Consider the following 23,262-nt stretch of genomic DNA (forward strand, 5'->3'; position numbering starts at 1 on the left):
AAGGCAAAAGTAGTGGACTTTAGGGATTGTATCCTTACCAACTCAATTCTTAGGGGACAGGGGGACCTTTAAATTTAAGTGTGCCTTGGAAAAACAAAACAAACAAAGGGGGAGATTTATATGTTAGGTTGTTTCTTTGGAGACTGTTTATTGATTTGTTTATTACTTCGTTTTAAATTCCTCAAAACATTTAGCTAATAAGAGGGAAAATTTATTACACTTGAATTGACATTGTCCCAATGGTACGCGAAAGTCCAATATTTAGGAGAAAAAGTGGAGTAGACGAATTTTCCTTTTCAAGGTTGCGCCAGATTTATCGAGATGTTCAAGCTAAAAATATTTTCAGTCCCACTTTTCTTAGTCAGAAGTAAAATAAATTTTTTTTAATGTAACCATATGTTTTTTATATTCATTATGATTCTACGAGAAAAATAAAAGGTAAAGTTACGGAGAGACTGGCGAATTACTTGCGACAAATTTCACGCAAGTGACTTTCATGTTTCTTTACTCTGTTAGCGACAATTGTTGCAATTATCTGTTGGGCAAGTTCTATCTTTCGCAAATTCTCACATTGTTGTTTACATTGTCGGTAACTTTACTCGGGCCAGTTTACTTTGGTGAATGACCCAAAGGAATCTTTCAGTATCTCTAATAATATGGCGCCATGACGTATTCATTATTCGTATGGCAGTTTGTCTCATTTAATGGTTATACTCAGAACAGAAACCGGACCTGTTTGCTGATAGTCAGGAGAGCAACTTATGGTGGTCATAATTTTGCTTAAAGATTTTAAAATCGAACATGCGTAACAGTTCAGAAATTTTATCCGTATATCAGCGATGGATATTGAAGAACTTTTGTCGTAGGAAGGGTTACCCATAAGCAAAGTTCCCAACTACGTACCTCAATTTTACCTACTGAACCTCTAGTGGTAAGATTATGCTTTTTTGTTACTGGTAGGTTATCATCATGAGCATACAGTCTAATTTAAAAAAAAAACGGTCTCTGGAATGCTAGTTATACATTTTAACTTGTCCTTTTTCAATTTAAGGAAGATTAAAAAACGACGTTAAGCAGCTTGCACAATGGGCGACTTTATTATAGTGTTCTTCTCGTCGGACTGTTATTGCCAAAATATCGAAATAAACTGAAAGTAAAGTAATAAATTGCTAATCTACAGTTATGCATGTTTAGACAAAACAAGACACACAAATGAATATAAAACCATTCTCTGCAAAGTTTAAGTTAGACAAGGAAACAAATTCCGTTAGCAAAGCAATGTTATTTACATTTACGAACAAACCTAGAAGCATAACCGAGGCAAAGGATCATACAGAATTTTCGAAAAGGTCAAAGGTTTCGCGATACGTTTACCAGGTAAGATTGCTTATTAATTTTTCATACTATCTAGGCGAATGCAAACTCTCTGAAAAAAAATTAAATCATTCTGGTCGTAAATGAATGTTAAAAGTGTTCTTTCAACGATCTGGTATTGCTTGGAAAACTCCTTTTATAAAACTTTTTGTTTCTCGGACAAACTGACATTTCATGTGGGGATTTTCAATTTTCTTATTGCCAGTTTCCTTGAATCTTAACAGTTAGTTGAGTTCCGCATTGATTTAAACCGCACCCCTTAAAATCAATGAAACCCTTGAGACAGGTTGCAGTAATTATCACAGTAAGACAGGACCGACTCCACAACATTTGTAATATGAGACTTGCAAGTAAATACAGAAATAAACACATCATCTACATAAATATTCATGGTGATTTTTAAATATAAATAGAAGATTATTCATCAAATCACTTCATCAAGCCTATTTTTCGAGATACAATTTTTTTAAAGTTTTTGAATAATATTTTTTATACGCAAATATCGCAAAATGTATTTAATGTATTAATGAAACTTATTAGACTAATAATTCAACTAAGCAGAAGTAAAAATTTTGTAATTCGTATACTGTTATATCAACCCGTGGGAATGTATTGGAAGATGGTGTAAAAATATTAAAACTCTCAGAATATCGCGCTTGATTCCTAATTGTATTAAAAAACGATAATCATTGTATTTGAGAATCGAATAATTTAAGAATTTTTACTTATTTTAGTTTCAAACAACCTTTTTACTAATGGTACTGTAGAAAACAACTACTCTGCGGGCTATGGCCAGGTTCAGCATTGAATTACACGCAATATATACTAAACAGCAGAAATCGTTTGCCAGTAGAATCATCAGACATACCGGTATCAATTCATAGGTGAGGTAACCGATGAATGATTTGGTTATATCGATGTCTAACTATTAACATCTTTTGTGTGCGAGTGACATATAACCTGCAAAATATGTCATACCTTAATCATTGTTGCTACTAGCGCAAATCATTGCTTTATATCTACTGATAGAGAGCGACCTACTAATCTGTAGGTACTATGTAAACATGACGAATAATTTTTGCTGTTTACTGGATATTATGGGTGTAATTCAACATTGGATAGTATATCATTAGTTAAAAATGTGTTAGGCTTGGTCTGGCACCAGTCTCTGCTTTCATAGTGAATACAAAGTAGTATGTGGTTTTCTGTCAGTAAGTACAAAACAATGCTTTGTGTCAATAAGCATTGAGTAGTATTGTCAAATCAGATACAAAACAATCTTATTGCACAGTTCGGAAATAAAACAAAAAAATGTATATGAAAATGTAAATTTAATTTTAAATGTAACCATGAACAGTACAAAATATAATAAGTAATGAGGAAATTTATCCCTGCTCGCTCTTACAAAGTATTAGTAAGAGATCACATGATTAACATATACAATGAAAGGCAATGGCGGGTCCCTGTGGAACTCCATAACTCATAACCTGTTAAACAAAGTTATGAATTTCAAATTCTATATTTAAAAAAAAATCCAAATAAGGGAGTATTTGAAATTGGGCGATAGTTTCTCAGTTCATTTAGATTTCCATTTGTTCAACCTTGCTAGCCTTAAAACAATCAAAACAACATTCATTAGCAAGTACAGATTGGGGACTTGACAATAATTAAATCAATAAATTTGTTTCAGTATTAGAGTATTTATAAATCTATATTGTCACCTTTACAATTTGCTTTCAAGAAGGGCTTTTCTACTATCAAAGCTCTTCTGGCAGTTATTGACGAAGTCGTTGATGGTTTTGATAATAATGCTGTTACTTATGCTTCTTTTTTGATCTTTCGAAGGCCTTTGATTGCGTTAATGTCGATATTTTACTTGAATATTATGGCATTGGTAATAATGAATTACAACTTTTTCAATCTTATTTAACAGGCAGGCAGCAATATTTCAGTATACAGAGCACAAAATCTACCTTACTTCCAATATGTAATGGTGTACCTCAAGGGTCAGTATTAGGTCCTGTGCTCTTCCTGATATACATCAACGACTTACCGGTCAATATTCCTAATAGCCCTCTTATGTCCTCTTTGCGGATGACACAACACTGTTGTCTCGTGCTAGTAGAGATATGAGTTCGGGTAGTTTGATTGAGGTGGAAAATTGGTTTTCAGAGGATAAATTGAAGCTAAATGTTTCCAAAATTCAACACCTAACATTTACTTCTAGTAAAATCCAACCCGAATCGGATGTAAAGTATTTGGGTGTTACTCTAGATTCTAGTCTAAACTGGACAGCACATATTGATAGCCTATGTTCAAAACTATCAACACAAATATTCCTCTTAAGACAGCTCCGACCTTCAGTTGATAACAGAGTAATGAGAATGGTGTATTACTCGTTAGTTCATAGTCATTTGACATATGGCGTTGCACTTTGGAGTAATTCTAGTAAAGCCCAAAAAGATTTCATTCTGCAGAAGGTTGCGGTTCGTCTTATTGAATTTTTCTAGAAAAGCCATAATGAACTTCCATAATAATCATGTATGGGCGGACGAGAACCCAAATGCAATATTAGAAGGCCGTCATCATCACCAGTTTTCACTTAATGTATGGGTCGGAACTGTGAGAGACCACTTAATAGGCCCTCTTTTTTTACCACCGAGGCTTACTGGAGACGTTTATCGCCGTTTTCTTGAGGATGAATTGCCCGTACTTTTGGAAGACATACCATTGCCGTTAAGGTTGTAAATGTATTTTATGCACGATGGTGCTCCACCCCATTTCAGTTTAGCTGCACGTGAATATTTGAACAATATCTACCCAAATCGCTGGATACGTCGAGGAGGCGCTCAACCCTGGCCACCGAGGACACCCGACTTAAATTCGTTGGATTTTTTCCTTTGGGGTCACCTAAAACATTTGGTTTATACGACTCCAGTGCAAACCATACACGAATTAAGAAACCGCATTGTCGCATCCTGTGAAACAATTAGACACAGCCGGAATATTAAAACGGGTTCGCCAATCAATGTGTCGTAGGGTACATGCCTGTATTAGAGTTGAAGGTGCACATTTTCAATAACTGTTGTAACGCCTGTGTATGTAAAGTATTTTTCATATCATTTCTGTTTGTTAAATATTTTTTCTTATGTTTCTGTTAATATTAATTATTTAAAAAAATATTATTTAGTGAGTTTCTCAGCTTGTTACATTGTTTTTCCTTCAAATGTATTGTCAAAGGTGATTAGTAAATAACTAAAACATTGAATTTCTATTTTTCTGTTCTACTTCCCTTAAGAATGTGCAAATGAAAGGATATAAATTTTTTGCTAGAAAACGAACATACCAAATTTCAAACAAATCGGAATTAAGGTTCACCAGATATTAGTAAAAACCTTGTATTTTCTGTAAATTTCAACACCCTGTATCTCCGAAACGAAGCATTTTCGGATATAGGTTTATAGGAGCTTTCTTTCTTATTTTTGGTCAAGGAAACTCCCCCTGAATTTTTTCGCAATATTAATGGGACACCCTTGTATGTATACCAGTACTTTTATAAGTACCTAACTTTATGACTGAAAATGTACTTACGTATGTGAGTAGTCAATAAACTTCTATTCTATTCTATAGAATACGCAAATTGATTTCTTAACACTAAAATGTCATTTCGAACTATTGTTTCCGGTTTTGGAAAGAATGAAACCAGTGGCGCATTGCAATGTTTATAAATATCTTATTCTTGATACTTTGAGATGAGACTTTTTTTAAATAACTGAAAAAATCGTATTATTTCTTATCTGCACAGAATCAAAATTCATCTGCTTTCCTTTTTCAGGTGAGCACCCCGAGGCCATGCAGCACGGAGGCAACCAGAGGATGGGTCCTTCACTGGGCGCGCTGGCCTTCATCTCGTACATTCTGTTGGCTTACTGTTAAGTTTCAGACTCTCCATTTAGTCGTTCAATGCTAATGGTCAGTGTCGACGATGTGCGTGTTACTACTAAAACTAATTTCTATTATGCTCTGGCGAGGTCTGCTACAGCCATTCAGCCCCAGCGTGGGCACAGTGGGAGGGATAAGGGGGTTGGATGAAATTCTGAGAGGTGAAATGTAAGAAGCACAGTTGTCTTGCTTTTGTAGTCGGTAATTCTAATAGTTCTACTACTAAGATGTTGCAAAAAAAACATTCAATCCTGAAACAATCAAAACAACTGTTAGCAACTATAAAAGAACAAATTGATTTACTGAGAATACTACATAAGTGAGGTACATACAATATCACAGAGTTAAAATTCATAGATCTACTGTAAATGCGTTTTAAAGAAATCAATTTTTGCACTGATTTTTTAAAATGGTGCTGTAAGTACCAAAAAATAATTTTATGTTTTCAGTTATTGAACACAAAATTAGTAAATTGGGTGATTATAAAAACAATTGTATGTTTAAAATCATAAATAAAATTTGATACAAATTTATGAGAAAAGTGAAAAGTTTTTACACCACTATTATCGGAAAACCTCGACTATGTTTTTTATTTCTAAATATGTATTAAAAATCAAGAACAAATTAAAAATGAAACTTTTATAGTATGTATCAGTACGACATAAACGATAAATTTTAAGAATAGCCCTACTGTAAATTTATAAGATTATTGTAAATAGGCTTTGAATGTGATAGTAAAGATATAAAATTGCCTATCTTTCAAACTTCTCACATATTGAAAGAGTATTTAAAACATTGAGCTAGTTCATATTCCTCAAACGGGGAATGTTCACATTAATTTCCGACAATTTGGATGTTTCAGTTCAATGACAAAATAAAATCGGATGAAGATAGGCAACCTAAATTACTCAGAGGCAGAATAGTAAGTTGTATTTGATTTCCGCCAGTCGCTGAGGCCGAGGGGTTTTAGCAGTCCTCGCACCTACCTGTGTACATGACCTGCCATTTTTACCACATCCTCATCCTTCTTACTCATAACGATTCACCTTTAGTCTATACCTAAACTAATATAAATTGTATATAAAGTTATATATGGCAAACTTGTAGTACTAAGTCAAAGTTGTTGATTTATTTTCTTAAGTTGAGAACTACACGATTATGTATTATATGAATAAGTACTTACTTGAAGATGATTAAGGATTTTAATTGTTGGTATGTGATGTCACCGACGCTATTAATTTTAATAAACGATTCAATTTTAAGAGTGATTTTTGTCTACTATCCAGCACCAGAGTTAACTACTATTTATGAATGCAATGTATTCATAAGTATTCAGTAAAACATTTGTGTAACGAGTATTCAAGTATTAAATACTTTTATTCGACAATATTCAGTATTCACATTCATCAATTTATACACAGAGATATATTTCATCAGTTTAAATACATTTAAATACAGTGTGTCCCAAAATGACGAAACAAAATTCATATATTTTTTTTCCAGTTGAAATTTAAAAAAATCGCTGAAACAGGTCAATTAGTAAACAGAAATTGTCACTTTTCTGCAACATTTTCTATTTTTTTGACCATATTTGACAGACCTATACCATTACTCACACTTTCTTAATAGGACGCTCTATATTTTATTGTAGGTATAAATTCTAAAGACGAATTCACTTTTTTGTCATAGTTGTCAAAAAATTGGGGAATTAAATGAAAACAATAATTTAATATTCCTTTTTATTTGAATAACATTTGGTGTTGTTTCGAACTTCTTCTCTGATACAATTTTTCAATCCTTCGATAGTGTCTGTTCTGTTCACATACACTTTGCTTTTTAGATAACCCCACAAACAAATCTAGTGGGGTTAAGTCAGGGGAGCGTGGTGGCCATTCAAGTGACCCTCTTCTGCCTATCCACCGATTTGGGAAAACTTCATTCAGGTAATTTCTTAAATTGAGGCGAAAATGTGGAGGGGTACCATCTTGTTGGAATCAGACACCACCAGCGGGTATATCGTGGTGATTAGAGTTAGGAAAAATTCATTCCAGGGCTGGAACGCAAAAAATCCAAATATGTCGCCTGTTAAATTGCCCTCAAAGAAATAAGGCCTCAGTATGCGAATTCCTATTATTCCAGCCCAAACATTCACTTTTTCCGGCCGTTGTGTATGTTTTTTTGAATCTCATGCGGATTTTCTGTGTTTCAAACCCTAGTATTTTGCCTGATCACAGTTCCGTTTAAGCAAAAAGTTGCTTCGTTAGTGAAAATTGTATGATTTTTTAAGTTTGGTTGTCTTTCAAATAAATTTTCTCGCAAAACTGTAACCTTCTCTGTCTGTATCATCTGCCCATAGTTCTTGTAAAACGTTAACTTTGTAAGGATGACAATTTTGAGATTTCAGAGTTCTGTCTTGAAGTTGGCACATTTTTCAAAATAATTTAACAACTAATGAATTGGAACTAAAACGATTCACGTTATACCTAAGGTACTCTGGTGAATTTTACTGTGTTATAGTTGTGTTTTTTTGAGAAAAAAAGCTTTAAAGTATGTAGAAAAATATTAATAAAGTGTAGGTACGTTTTTTAAAGTACAGAAGAAACTATGATTGTTTGAAATAGTCGTCAGTACAACGTAATTGAAAATTTTTTTGACAACTATGACAATTTCTATTTACTAATTGACCTGTTTCAGTGATTTTTTTAAATTTCAACTGAAAAAAAAAATATGAATTTTGTTTCATCATTTTGGGATGTATTTAAGTCGTTCACTATTAAAGAATAGTTAAGTTAGGTATATATTATAGACACAGGGAGATCCACGTAAGTATTATTAGTAGCATTGATAAAAAACCGATAAGCTGTTATTTGTGTATTTCCGAAGATTGTAACGCTTTCAAATTTTTAATTTTTTAATTCTGACGTTTACTATAAAAATTTGAAAAACAATCATTGTAAAAAACTTAGTAATTCTGCAAACTTTCAGTTTAATAAAAAAATTTATTTTCAATTTTGTTTTTAGTCACATTACAACAATCATATTAAAGGAATCGAACGTTTTAATTCAAATGACTTAATATTCTGAAGTACATTTTATTTTAATTTGAAAAATTATCAGAGATAAGGCAACTTTTGCATCACGATAGATTCTGACAGTTCAAGGTTATTAAAAATGGAGTGGTACATCAAAGAACAACGGATTTGCATTGTTGGGCAATATTTTAAAAATAGTAAGGGTTTGGCAGCTACAGTTCGCAATTTTCGTACAAAATATAGTCAGAATAGTGATTTAACTTCATCAACTGTGAAGAAATTAATTGAAAAATTCAGGAAAACCATATCAATTAGTGATGTTAAACACTCTGGCCGTCCTTCAACAAGTCGTTCAACACAAAACATCTAAACATTTCCTGGGAGTGTGCTGAGAGTCCAGGAACATCAATTCGGAACCATGTTCAAGAATTGGACATTTCGAGAAAGAAAGATTTGTATCTTCATGCTTACATAGTTCAATTGATTCAAGAACTGAACCTACTGACCACGCAGAGAGAATAAACTTCTTTGAGTGGATTATGGAACAACAAGTAGGTGCTGACATTTCGAACAAAATCACCTTTAGCGATGAGGCCCATTTTCATCTTGGTGGTTTCGTTAATGGACAAAACTGTCGCATTTGGGGTTCACAAATGCATCTACAACGTGTCACTGTTTGGTGCTGATTTTGAGCTGGATGCATCAATAAAGCATTCTTCATTGAAAATGCGGCTGGTCAGGCAATAACAGTTAATGGTGCTTGCTATCGCGACATGATAATCGAATTTTATGTGCCTAAATTGCAAGATATGGATGTAGACGACATGTGGTTTCAACAAGATGCTGGCACATGCCGTACAGCCCAAGAAACCATTCAATTACTGCATGAGTCATTTCCTGGTCGTGTAATTTCCCATTTTGATAATCAAAGTTGGCTGCCTAGGTCATGCGATGTAACGCCATAGGACTTTTTTTAGTTTTTTTTAACAATCCCACGACCAGCCACACTTTGAAAGAGGAAATTGAGTGCGTATCAACGAAATTCAGCCGCATCTATGCTGCCTTTGTATACTTTATGAAACAATAAAAATGTATAATGTTTAATTAAAAACCTGTTTCTTCTATCAAAATTGCATTTTGCGTGAGTTTTGGGACACCTTTTATTGACTTATTCATTGTAAATATTCAACCCTGTATTCGTATAATCTAAAAACATAAATACAAATATTCTGAATTCGAGTACTGCTTGAAAGTTGTACTCAGGATTCAAGTAATAATGAACACATTTTTTAACAGTTTTCTGTATTCATGAATTGAACTTTTTTTGTATTCATAACCAGCTTTACCCAGTGCCAAGCATTTTTCCACAAGAAAAACAAATAAAATGTGTTATTATTGGGACATTTATTAAAATTTATGAAAGCAAAAATCCTTACATCAAAAATATAAACTGCAATTGTATTTTTAAATACAGTTTACACAGAACTAAAATATTGTATTTACATAAACACAATGAAACAATATCTTACACATTAAATAAAATTACATACCTACCCTATAAATCCAACACAGTGAATACTTTTTTCAATTTCTGTTCCTTATTTGATACTAAGCTTCGGAAGAAGTAGGTGTGTAAAGCACAGGCGACACCTTTTCGCTCTGGCCCGACTTGGCGAGTTGTTCGTAAATGTGTTGTCTTCTTTCCATCTTCTCCACAGCCATCTGGGTCTTGAGACGTCTAATCGACCTAGCCAGAAGGTGGGAGAATATGATACCCAGGATCTACAAGTACAAGCACAAAAGTGTTAAATATCAGATCAACGAAAGAGTAGACAACCAACCTACCTGTATAAACGACACACATAAAGCTCCAACAGCTAAGAGTAAAGCGCACTCCGACACGATGTAAGTAATTCTATTGAGGCAACCAAACTCATAAATACTGTCCTCACTCGTGCAGCTCTCATTGATACAGCAGGTGTCAGGAACGAGGAAAATGGTGGTGTTATCGGTGCCTACTACTGTATTAAGGTCGTAGAGGTCGCTGACGTCGCTCCAATCTGATGGCCCGGTTACACCACAGCAACGCAACTGAAGGAAAAAAGGACAACGTAGTATTTAAAGGAATATCAGAATATGGCGATACTCACATTGTACTGCGTTGCGTTCCAGGTATACTGAGTGGTGTATGATTCGTTATATTGCAAAGAATTCAACATGTTTCTCTTAAGCGTGCTCTCCAAGTTACCTCTCATCACATAGGCGGCGATGCTGACGGAGACTTCCAAAATGAGGACGCAGAAAAGGAAGAAAGCATACTAAAATGATATAATAAAAGTGTTGCATATTTATCCAGAAGTCTAAACTAGCCTTCTAAATCATAGAGGCTTCCTTTCTATCAAAAAAATATATATTCCGATTATTCTGAGAATTACTGACATATTTAGTTCTATTAGGTTTGATGAAATTATTTAGCTTGAATTTAAGACAAATTGAGTTCTACAATGCTTAACTGAGATCCAGCAAATACATAAATTTCATAGAGCTGAATATTTCAAACAATATGGACAATAACTGTGAAATATGAAATACTTCTGGTATTACCTACATAATGACAAAAAAAATGGTGATCTTTTATCATAATCCCGGTATCATCTCATTGCGATATCTATATTGGATCTGCTTTTATGGTGTAATTATGATAAATATGCACTTATTATAAGAAAAATAAAGAGCAGACCATAATATAGACGAACTAAAAGTCAAGCAATTTGTCACCCTCAGGTAATGAAAATATTTCTCATTTTGTGTATTGGAGACTATAAAGTGGTCTTACCGTATTGACGAGACATACGCTCTCCTTGACAGCTCCAACGCACCCAAATAGGGCTACGAAGAAGATGATGACTCCAATAGCAATTGCCAATTTGGCCGCGCTATAATAGTGGTTCTCCATAAACACTTCAAAGTCTCCATAGATGGCTTTTATCGTCGTTCCGATGGATATTAGAAGGAAACCAACGAGCTGTAAAATGATTTTATAAAAAAATACTACTTGACGAGAAAATCTTTCGTTGAAATTATTGGAATTTAATTAATATCGCCAAACAATTAAGATACTTTGTTTAAGTAAAAAGAGATTATACCAACGTAAACATTCTAGATATTTTATTTCAAATTATCTTTGTACGACCTTATGAAGGGTATCGCTTAAACAATATTGTAATTGTAGTCTTTATCTCTCCTAAACATTGTCAAAATAAACAGGTATAAAATTACTTTTAAAGTACAAACGTATTCCATTTCATTGTATTTTATATTTATACCGGGTGATTCAGTTTGGTATTCGCGGCCCTGTATCTCTTTTATTTAAAAAAATAGCTATAACAAACCCCATATATTTTTAAATCGCCGCTCAAACTCTATCAAATGACATTATTAGATCGTCTCCATGGTAACATATGTCAAAATTGCTATAGTCAACTGTTTTTGTTCAAATGGCACAATCAATTCTGGAAGATATTTTTTTCTGCGTTCAACTATGTAAGGAAGTCTATAGTTTCATTAGAAGTAATGCTAGAAACACAGCAAAAAAGATGCACCCTACTTTTCGTAGCTTTATTCTGAAATATGATAGCCAGCTGCGAAAACAAGTTACTATGTTTTTTAAAGTAACATATTTTATTTTTAATACGATAATAAGATAACAATTTAAAACAATATTTATTTCAAATGTTCAAAATGACCTCCATGTGCTTCCAAACACAGAATAGCTCTGTTTATCACTCCCTCTCTACATTCTAGTGTTTCTTCATTTAATATCCGACATTCTACTCTTATTCTGTTTTGAAGGTCGTCAATATCATTTAAAGGCGAGGAGTAAACTTTTCCTTTTAGGTAAGGCCAAAGAAAGAAATCTATAGAAATGAGATCCAGAGATCTATAGCAGGCCATTTAACATCTGTATCGAATGTTCTTCATCTCTTACCCTTCTGGATTACCCATCTGCTGCCAAATTCCTGGTTAACTTTCCGAAAATTTTATCTGATGGAAGTTTTCTCTGTGGAAAACGATGTTGGTATAAATGCCTGGCAACTTTAGCGTTCTTTCAGCACTCTCCATAAATTAAAATCATATCTAGTTTTTCTTGGTTATTATAAGTATTCATGTTATAGTAATAATAATTAGTTATAGATAGAATAGGCAGGTACAAAATGTCAATTATTTTGAAAAACCGTTATTTAGAAACGTCAAAATTCAGTTATTTCCGCAGTTGGCTATCATCTTTCAGAATAAAGCTACTGAAAGTGGGATTCATCTCTTTTGCTGTTTTTCTAGCAATATTTCTAATGAAACTATAGACTTCTTTATATAGCTGAATTCAGAAAAAAAATATCTTCCAGAATTGATTGATTGAAAAAATATATAGTGTGCCATTTGAACAAAAATAGTTGACTATAGCAATTTTAACATATGTTCCAGGACCGTTCCAGAGAAAATATTCTGATCCATAATTCAACTTTAATTTACGAAAAAAAAAACGCAAAAATAGAACTTTTTCGTATATGACTTTTCTATTACAAATATCGTTAGGAAGCTGTAGTTTAATGTTTATAGATTATACACGTCATACTCTGTACAATAATAGGTAGCACTACTAAAAAAATATAGTAGAACTATTATAATATAAGGAAGAATATTTCATATACATATTTGACTATGGCGTCAATTACAATCAAAGGTGGAACCGTAAGAATATTTATCTCCGACAAGTACTGATTTTCGACGGCAGTTTTAAAATACAGAAATTCCATAAAATACATAGCAGAATATGGGACGTTCAGAAAAGTAGACTTTGTACTTATCCAAATAGCTGAAAACATATTTCGACGATTGTACAGCTCCCGAAGGTGATGACTAGGTCGATTTCGATATTAACAAAATAAGGACTTTCCCCGTAACAATAGAATCAATCAATCACCAATCAATACCCATATCTACCCAACAATTCTCTGTAAAATTATCTCGCGATAAAAATAAAACACAATTACACTTCAACAAATTATAGCTTTAACTGCCTTATCAGATATTTGGATTAGCAGATAAGTATAATATTTTATTTGCCACTCTTAAAAATATTAATAAAAATGGTAATAATATAGATACATTTATTATTATGCAGCTCTAAAACGCGTCATACAGATACCCATATCGTATGAAAAAAAAATACTTAGGTACCAGAAGGATTTTAATTGGGCTTGGTTATTTCTGCAAATTGGAGCATGTGCTATCACAAGTTTCTCGCGTGAACATCAAATTCCCTATCCTATGTATAGTCTCGAAGCATTAGGAAATGTAGTTACTTACCACAAACATAAAATTCGCCACGAATAACATATATTTGACACATTTCATGCCAACTTCTAGTTCGGCCTGTTTAGCCATTTTTGATCTTTTGGATTTGTTTTTCACTATACACTTGTTCACTGGTATTTGTCAAATTTGTACTGTGCGTTGAAATATGGAATCATGCACTTGGCTAACGTGTACCTACTGAGGTGCCTCTTATCACATAGATAAGGATAAATTTATTATGTGTTATATTTTACCTGCGAAACGATTTAGTAGGTTTGGAGAAAATGGTCGAGCACATCAGGATAGGAACATATGATGCCTATAGCATTCACTGTATATGGATTTCTTTAAAACAAAAACCATATATGAATTTTCTTTAATTTAAACAATTATTTATACTTCCTTGCAAATTTATTACAATTGCCTTATGAAACCTAACCAGAAACTTTAAATAAAATAATAAAGGTTTATTAGAAGTATTTACATTAAGTTTGGCGCATATATATTATACAGGTAATTCAAACGCAGCCATTCACTTATAAAAGAAACTAAAAATTGATTATTATCTATAATATATGGAATAAGAAAGAATAAAAGGAAATTGGAATGTACTATTTTTGCTGGCTGCAACTTATTATTAGGCTCATCTGCAAGATGTGTTGCCTACATTCTGTAAAAAATATGCGTCAAAAACAAGAAAACATTTTAAATGAACATGTGTACATGAATTTTTTGACATCAACACTAAGTGCAAGTGAAATTCACTGAATTTATACACAATTATGGCAACTAGTGATGGAGACAGTGAGAGATGTCGTCGTTAAAAACATTGGGTCTCGACAACACTAAGTATTTTGGAAATTGGATAGGATTTAACTCCTGGTTATGTTTCAAAGAAAAAAGACCTCTAGCTTAGTTTGTAAGTTTCCATGGCAATTGTCAATGGCAGAGTAATTTATGTGCTGACTATCACGTTGTCAGTTCTTGACTTTTCGGGAGGCATATCGCTGTTTACTTCAGATATTTTTCGCCTAGTCATTCCTGTGATTACTAATTTAACAGTTTGTAACACTTATTGTTGACCATCCTCGTAAATTCTGTGGTTTGCTATCGTTAGTCCATGGTCTACGTAGTTAGCTAGTTATAACTTTATAGACTATGGTCCGTGGTCAAACTGTATTTTGTTCCGTCTGTTCGGTTAATTCTCAATAAGCGAACGCTTATCAAGGTGGTACTTCAACCGCAGCTAACCTACGCCTCCACGGCGTGGGGTCACGCGGCAAAAAGCCACTTAAAGTCATTACAGGCTGTGGAAAACATAGCCCTCCGCACGGCCACCGACGCGCCCTGGTACGTAAGAAACACTGACATATTACGAGACTTACAATACACAAACGCTACACAGACAATAAGACAAAACGCGGAGAAACGATTTGACGTAGCCGCTAGACATGACAATCCCCTCCTCAGGCAAGCCGTTGACTACGTACCCGACGTGACCGACAAACACAAAAGACCTAGACACCAACTTTTTGACCCTGGGTGACCACCCCAATGACCCCCCCCCTGCCCGCTAACCTTTTCTGTTTCAGAGACAGCCAGGATCAAGAAACGAAGACAACGACACACACACACACACACACACATACACACCCCCCATACCCTCCTTAACCCTCCCCTCCCGCGCTAGCCTAAGGGCCACCTTAGCAAAGCGCATCCCAGGCTGCATAGCCGCACTACCCTACCCAACCATACCACACATAAACATGACACTACCCCCGGGGTTTACACAGACGAGCCGGCGAAGCAAGAAGAGCGCCAGAAGAAAGGGCCCTAGCCGGCGGGGCCCAGCCAGGACAAAAGGAGGTCCCACAAAGCGCCTACACCGGCCGCATTTGCGGTCGGGGTAGACGACGGATGGGGCCCACCTACGAAGGCTGTCCAGGCCTACACGAGATGAGGCAGGATAAAGAGGGATAATCCCCCTCGATCCCAAATCATTGAGGCCAATTTCTAGCCATAGAATAATGGCGCGCGCCTAGTCATTCCTGTGATTACTAATTTAACAGTTTGTAACACTTATTGTTGACCATCCTCGTAAATTCTGTGGTTTGCTATCGTTAGTCCATGGTCTACGTAGTTAGCTAGTTATAACTTTATAGGCTATGGTCCGAGGTCAAATTGTATTTTGTTCCGTCTGTTCGGTTAATTCTCAATTATTCCAGACAATATACAGTTTAAGAATGAAGTTAAGATTAATCTGTTAACGGTATTGCTGTCCACATGTAATTTAAATAATAAATAACATTTATAGATGTCAAAAACTGTTCCTTATTGAAAAATTGTCCATGACGAAAAAAGCTCTAACGAAATTTACGAAATAAAAAATTCAGATATGCGTAGTCCTCCTGAGACCACAAAAACAGTGTTTTTTCTTAATTTACCACGAATTTTAAATTTTGTAAGAAAACAGTTGTTTGTATCCACGAACTAATTATTTAAAAAGTATTATGTAAATCCGTTTTGAGATTTAATGGGAGGCTAACGGTATTTCATTTTTTTTTCGCAAATTTGGTTCGTCCTTTACAGTTTTATTTGCGTTGCTTACGAAATTAACTTATAGTGATTTAAATATATAAACTACAGGAAAAACGACAAATTTGTGGCTTATTAAAATTACGTTTAATTCGAAAAGTGTCTATTTTTTGAGTTCACGAAAGTATAACTTTTTTGTGCTTTTCTTTATTTTTGTTCAAGACTGTACATACAGAGTGGTCAAAAAAGTTATGGCCATTTTGATGACCCAATGTTGCTGTAGGTGGCGTCATCTAGCCGCAATGGTGAAATTGAAGAGAATTTCATCGAAATCCGTTAAACAGCTTTCAAGATATTTCAAAAAATAATTGTAAAGAAAGTTAATGGACCACCCTGTAGAACAAAAACGAGTAATATTTTGCCAAGGCATGTTAGACTCGAACGCTTTATTTTGATGTCAAATATCACCCCTTAGCTAATGTTCAATTAATTATGGTACACTCTGTACATAATCAGAACTGTTTAATTTATTAATTAATTTCACAATATTACTGCTTATCTGTCATCAAAAATTCTAGAAATTGAATGACATTACTTTTCATTCACTATTCAGTTATAATGTATAAGGAATTAGAACGTTGTGAAGTATATTCAAGTATGCGAAGTATCTACAAATATTTTAAGTATTAGATAGTCGGTAAACAAATAACCATTGACTTCAAAAACAAAAAATTCCATACACGTAGTTATAACACTAATAAAACAATTAAATATATTGTAAAAAAAATTTTATTATTCTGATATTCTCATGGAAACTTTATTAGAAACATAAAAAAGCTGAAAGAATTTTAAAGTTGCACGATATACAGAATTTTTTTTTTATTGGGAGTCATATTTCTTAATCACAACTAGTAAAGCAGAAAGAGAATGAGGAATGATCTTCATAACGGCTAAATTGAAAGGAAGCAGTTTGACGATAAAAATCTTTGATACAAGCGCACAAAGATGCGTATATCTAGACATGGAACATTGTTTTCCTCCACATTATCTACTAATCGCGGATATTGACATATTAATGATCGATAAGAAGTTATAAAAAATAATTTCCGAGTAATAAATTTGGAATCCCATAAGCTGGGTGCCCATATCAGTACTTGACTCGCAAAATATTTTATATTCAGTCTGACGAACTAATTGATTTTTTTATTTGCAAAACTTAACGATTACGACTTGCTCAAGAATTTTTATTGATAATTTTGAAATATGTCATCGTAAATGCTACATTTTTTGGCTACAATTTATAGCTAGATGAAAAATCAACTCGTAATTTGAAAATATTTACATTTTGGCAAAAACTTTCGCATCTGCTTTTTGGCAGTGGAAATGAATATAAACATGCCAATAAAATAAATATAAGTAAAAACGGAACAGCAAAAATGTTGAGGATACTTTTTAGAAAAGTTGACAAGTGCAACTGGAATACTGCGGAATTTAAGCTCACTTTTACTTTTTTTTTATTAAACACCTCACGTAATAATTTCCTATTGATGACTGATAAATATGATGTAAATTTCCATAATATTTTACATATTTGAATTTGTTTTATAAACAAAAATGTAAACGAAGTGAATATACAGTACGTTATGTAGAATTACGCGTTTGAGTATACTATTTGGATTTTATTGTTTACTTTTGCAACAAAAAGTATCGTCAAATAATGTTCATCGATACCAGAAAATTACTACCGTGTGTAATTTTACATATAATTTTTGTCATTCTAATACACAACTGCATTTAGATCTTACGACACCAAGGCCGACTTAAGTGTAGTTATTTTTAATGTATGAAGCTGCTAAAGAGTTTATCCAATTTAACACTTTTGGCAACAACAAGCCCCATTTACTGTCGACCTGGCTGACTCGTATTTCTTCAGTCAACAGCTTGCAACTCAGATTTGTCATCGATTCTACGTAGATGACAAGTGACCGCAAAACTACCGAAGCAATATACAGAGCTGCCTTAAAATTTTGTATATGTTCTGCTGATATAACGAAATAATTTTTAAAAAGTATTGGATCACTAGCAATACGATCATGCTCTGTCTCTTTTTCCGAATTCAAAAAGACTTTTTTCCAACAATCCATTTTGGTGTATACTTATTAAGGTTATAGTGGCAATATTTTATTGGTGATCTTTATGGCATATTTTGACAAAATTTTAAAAAATATTAACTTCCATCGAACCATTATATTTCATAAGAGTCGTAAATAAATATCTTTAGTAGCCACAAATTATAACCAGCTTATATTTGCGACGACAATTTTATATCTTTTGGGTCATATTCAAAATCAATATGAGTCTGGTGTATCCATGCGCTTTAGTAAATATAAAAAAATAAACAAAATATGCATTCTCTGGATGATAAATATTTGGAGATGATTCATTCATACCGGGTGTTTTCTCTTTGGATCATTTTAGATCAAAAGACCTGAACGAAACGGGGAAATAAATCAACTATTTTTGGAGACATAAGATGTTGAAAAATAAAGATATTTGATAGATTTACCTAATTAAAGGCGAAATTAGGCTACAGATACAATAATAAAATGATTTTATTTCGAATATACGTTGACGTATTTTATCATGTTAATTCAATCCAAAAACTGCTCTATTCTATACTGCTCTGCTCTATAATATACCTGCAATTTAGCTGTCCTAAACTTATTTCACGATTTACATTGAAGAATTTAAAACCATTTATTGTTATTAAATATAAGTTTAGAGAACATCCTGTATATATACGTGCAGTGGCGCATTATCCACTGGACAATATGGACATTTGCTCAGATTTAATTTTTTGGCGAAGTCGCCAGTTGCAGAGAACTATTGTTAATTTTCAACAATTCCCCAAATTTGAAAATGTTTACTTTGTTTAGGGGATCCCTGGAAAATTCTTTACCTCATTCTTTAAGTTGCTCAAATGCTTCAGCTAATTTTTTCGTTTTCTGCACGCCTATCTAGTCATCATTTAGCAAACAAATGAACCAACATTGTTTTGTTGAGAAGATCCGCTAACAGAAAACTAATCCATTTTAAACAACTATTTGCACGCAGTGTGTATCTTTTATTTTTTTATCATGATACGTGTGTCATTTTTTTCCAACAAAATTTCACAGTTATCATTTTACCATATGCAAAATCATGCGTGGGTCACTTTCAGATTGCTTGAAATTGTTTTGTTCCGCAATTGACATAGACTTATCTATTACGATCAATGTTCACATAAAATAACAAGCAGAATCCTGATTTACTGATACGCAAGGAAGAACACTTTACTTGAAGTCGTAATTTATTGAAACTCTTTATTTACTTCACTAATAAACAATATTTTAAAGTGTATTTTATGTTTACACAGTGAAATGTCTTACTCAGTAAAATTGTTAGCTTTTTTAGCTAAAAACAATGGCAAAATAGATGCCAGCCAAGGAATTTACTAAGATAGGACAGCTTACATTAATACTTTGCGTTAATTATAATCATAGCAGAACTACACTATAAAAAGTCTTAATATTGTTATGTCTCTACCTAACATCACCAAATTTTCGTCAGTCACTAGCTTTTATCAAAAAGGAAGTTTTCAGAAAAATCAATAAAGTTAACAATGATGTTCACTTAACTTTCAAATTTAATATAATATACAGTACCTACGTAATATTCTCTCATCCTAATTATTAGGCGGGATAAGGTGGTGGCGTAATATAATCTCGTAGACTGCTTTAGCGAATAGGATCGATTTGTGTTGGCAAACCTTATAACCACTATTTAATGCATACTTGAGGAAAACCTTTATCACCAATCATGAATCATTTCATTCAGTACAATGAATACTCTTACCCACAGAGTTAGTAGCTTGCTCGTTTCTTAAAAAGCAATAATGTTCAGTCATAACGACATTCAAAAGATAGTGAAATTTCGTTGAGCTAAACGGGTAATGGACAAAACAAAATGGAAATGTACAAAGATATTGACGTATCTCTTTTACTATCATACTTAGAACAAAATGGAAGGTTCGAAGTTTTAGGTAATTTTGTTGTGATTTGAGAGTAGTATTTCCTTTTTTTAAATCGAATAGTCTGTGCATTTTTATATCTTTTGATAGAACAATTTCTCAGGATTACAGTGATGTAAGATTATATAGGTACTCCCCTAATGTTAACGGTCATATCCAAAATAATCTGAATAAATATGTGACAAAGACTGTCAAGAAAGTAACAAAAATTACTACTCCGTTACTATTAGAAATAGACCTTTCTAACCTGTATAACTGTATACTGTACTGTACTGTATACTGTAACTTTATTTTTTAAAAACACAAGCTGGTTTGTATCTCCAAAATTTAACAATCAATTGCTTTGGTTTTACTTTAAAATAGTAATAACATCTAAATTTTGTGCTATGTGCTATGTGCATGTAATGTTCCTACTAACTTTTTATCGTGATAACGTTGACAATGTTTTTCAGTTATATGCATTCCAACAGATATTTCGAGAGAAAATTTCCGTTGTTATCATTTTGCGATATTGTTTTCTTCCGCTGCCTTCTCTTGACGGAGCCTTATCTGGATAGCTCCAGGAAAATATATTGAATTGCATTGAATTGATCAGATGCTGCATAGATTACGGAAATTCAGAAGGTTAAATTATGCCGCAAAGGACGATAGTTATCCGCTGCTGGGGACAAACACGTTGTCTAGATCTTAGTGGTTCGCCTCCTTGACATGAAAAGCGGTTATTGGCAAGTCCAACTTTATCCAAATGACAAATAAACGACAGCATTTTCAATAGAGATAGATTTGTGGCAATTCAAAGTGATGTCATTTGGACTTTGTAATTCTGCATGGTGTGACTTAAAAGACTTGTCTAATATATATATATATATATATATATATTCGAAGAATGTCAAGAAAGTACTTTAAAAGTTGAAAGAAACTAAACTGCAATTAAATTAAATTAAAATTAGATGTTCATGCTCTTTCAAAAAAATATCAAATACTTAGGTCACGTTGTTTCTTCTGATGGAGAGACTGACCCTTAGAAAACGGAAATTTGTTAATGGCCACTACTTAAAGACAAACATAAGTTAGGAAGTTTTCTGGGACTTTGCACTGGCGACAAGAAGTTTGTGAAGAATTTTTCCGAAAGTACCAATCTTCTACAATGGATCGCTGAAAATAGTCAATAAGCTTTAAGTCCTATCATTTCCTAAGCCCAAAAGACGTTTATTGTAGGCACTGGCGCCAGCTATACTGGAATTGGGGGTATATACAAGTATACAAGTAGAAGACAACCATAAAAAGGTGATTTCCTATTTCAACAAAACTCTTTCGCAAGGGGTGACGTACTGCGTGATTAGGAGAGAGTTACTTGCCATTGTTAAAACTGTGAAGTATTTTCACAAATATCTCTATGGTCAACCATTCGTCTTGAAACTGATCATGCTTCATTGAAGTGGATTCAAGAACCCGAAAAGCTAAGTTGGAAGATGACTTCGACGTTTGCAAGAGTACGACAAAATTAACAACCAGAGAGGATCTAATCATCGCAATGTATATACCCTTATCCAAGACACTATATTGTCCAGGTTGCAGGGTTCTGCGATAGGAAGCAAGAGAATAGGATGATGAGTTTATTTGCCGAAGAACTATCTTTCAGGACCCAGATTGGATAATTCGTCCAAAGTAGTCTGTGTAAACGCGCTCTTGATCTAATCTGCTCTTACGGCTCATAACTTAGAGGTCAATTCTAAACAATTAACATACCTCAAATAATGTATGTAACAATTTTTTGAGATACAAAGTGGTCAATAACTTATCAGATTTATCAACAATTTTTCTATACCGAACATAGCTAAAGCACTTAACATTTCTTAAAAATATCTTTATCTTTTTTAATTTAAGATAATGCTCATTCTCAATTACTGTCATATAAAGGATAAACAATATTTTTTAAAATTTCACACTTTTAGAAAGAGTAATACACAAAATTGGTGTTAATAAACAGCTGTAGGCTATTAATACTGTATATTCCGTATATTAATAAATTTAAAATAAATGACGTACTATTAATTAATTACCGAACCTTAGCCAACTTTCTAACATAATTTTATGTATTGAATCTTGTGTTTTAAATATTTGTTGACGTTTATGAACTGAAAAAACGTCCATCTGATACTAAACCACTTACAACATACTAGAGGAGTAAGGTAGGTACTTCACTTGACTGCTTAAAAGCTTAATATAATAATTGCAATTGATAGTGAGCATAAAGAAGAAACATAACAAGACTCGAGGATCAACTGACATCGAATGTTTCGTGCCAATTCGTATAAACTGAAACAATGTTCCCTCTCTCATTTTCTTTAATTCCCATGTGCTATGGTGTATATCTGTTGTATTCCAAGCAACTCATTTAGGTAAGAAACTCGGCTTTGACCTTGAAGGACAATTTAGAAGTTGACCCTCATGGCTACCACAAAATAAATTACAGGAAAAATACAGATATATCCTTAAATATAAACATTTTTTTTCTAGTAATACATACCTTTTTTATCGTTTATTTATGGAATATTTTGAGCAAATTGCCCTTTATAGAAACTGTCAGTGGTTCTTAATACGTGCAAGTAAAGGTTTTTGTTTTTTTTTATCATAATACATGTCTCATTTTCTTACTAAATACTATTAAACTGAGACAAACGCTGATAATATTTTTGAATTATACGCATTCCAGTAGATATCATGAAAGAAAATTTCCGTGGTTATCTCGTCGCGACAATGTTCTCTTCCTCTACCTTCGCTCAACAGCCTTATCTCCTATGATCGATGGCTCCAGAAAAATACATTGAATGACAAGTAGAATCCTGGCTTACAGATTTGTAAGGAGGACGGCTTTGCTCGAAGTCGCAGATTTGCGAAAACTCGGCGCAGTACTACACGTTATTTGCGATTCACTAAATAAAAGATCCCTTA

At 33.4% G+C, this 23,262-nt stretch overlaps 2 protein-coding genes across 2 annotated transcripts in view; one reads left to right on the forward strand and one right to left on the reverse strand.

The window, feature by feature from the left end:
* The window catches only part of LOC108905823 (kin of IRRE-like protein 3), a 106,870-nt gene extending 101,132 nt beyond the window's left edge, over positions 1-5,738 (forward strand). Inside the window, exon 6 of the mRNA XM_018708851.1 lies at positions 5,210-5,738. Within this exon, the coding sequence (XP_018564367.1) occupies positions 5,210-5,310 (101 nt within the window). The 3' untranslated portion in view covers positions 5,311-5,738. The remainder of the gene's footprint in view (positions 1-5,209) is intronic.
* Positions 5,739-9,785: 4,047 nt separating this feature from the next.
* LOC108905828 (CD63 antigen-like) lies at positions 9,786-13,888 on the reverse strand. The gene is made up of 5 exons (XM_018708857.1): positions 13,716-13,888; positions 11,185-11,373; positions 10,499-10,666; positions 10,194-10,439; positions 9,786-10,130 (listed from the first exon to the last, which is right to left on the reverse strand). Exons 1-5 carry the CDS (start codon positions 13,791-13,793, stop codon positions 9,957-9,959), a joined length of 855 nt encoding a protein of 284 aa, XP_018564373.1. The 5' UTR covers positions 13,794-13,888; the 3' UTR covers positions 9,786-9,956.
* Between the last annotated feature and the right edge of the window lie 9,374 nt (positions 13,889-23,262).

Source organism: Anoplophora glabripennis, unplaced genomic scaffold, assembly GCF_000390285.2.
Source record: "Anoplophora glabripennis isolate ALB-LARVAE unplaced genomic scaffold, Agla_2.0 scaffold95, whole genome shotgun sequence".
Classification (NCBI taxonomy): Eukaryota; Metazoa; Arthropoda; class Insecta; order Coleoptera; family Cerambycidae; genus Anoplophora; species Anoplophora glabripennis.

What these genes read in the sequence shown, in the direction of transcription:
- LOC108905828 (XM_018708857.1), bottom strand. Translation starts at nt 13,793, where the DNA reads ATGGCTAAACAGGCCGAACTAGAAGTTGGCATGAAATGTGTCAAATAT. An exon ending in GCGTATGTCTCGTCAATACG is followed by an intron (nt 10,667 to 11,184) that starts GTAAGACCACTT and finishes ATATCATTTTAG; the next exon opens with TATGCTTTCTTCCTTTTCTG. An exon ending in GGAACGCAACGCAGTACAAT is followed by an intron (nt 10,440 to 10,498) that starts GTGAGTATCGCC and finishes TTTTTCCTTCAG; the next exon opens with TTGCGTTGCTGTGGTGTAAC.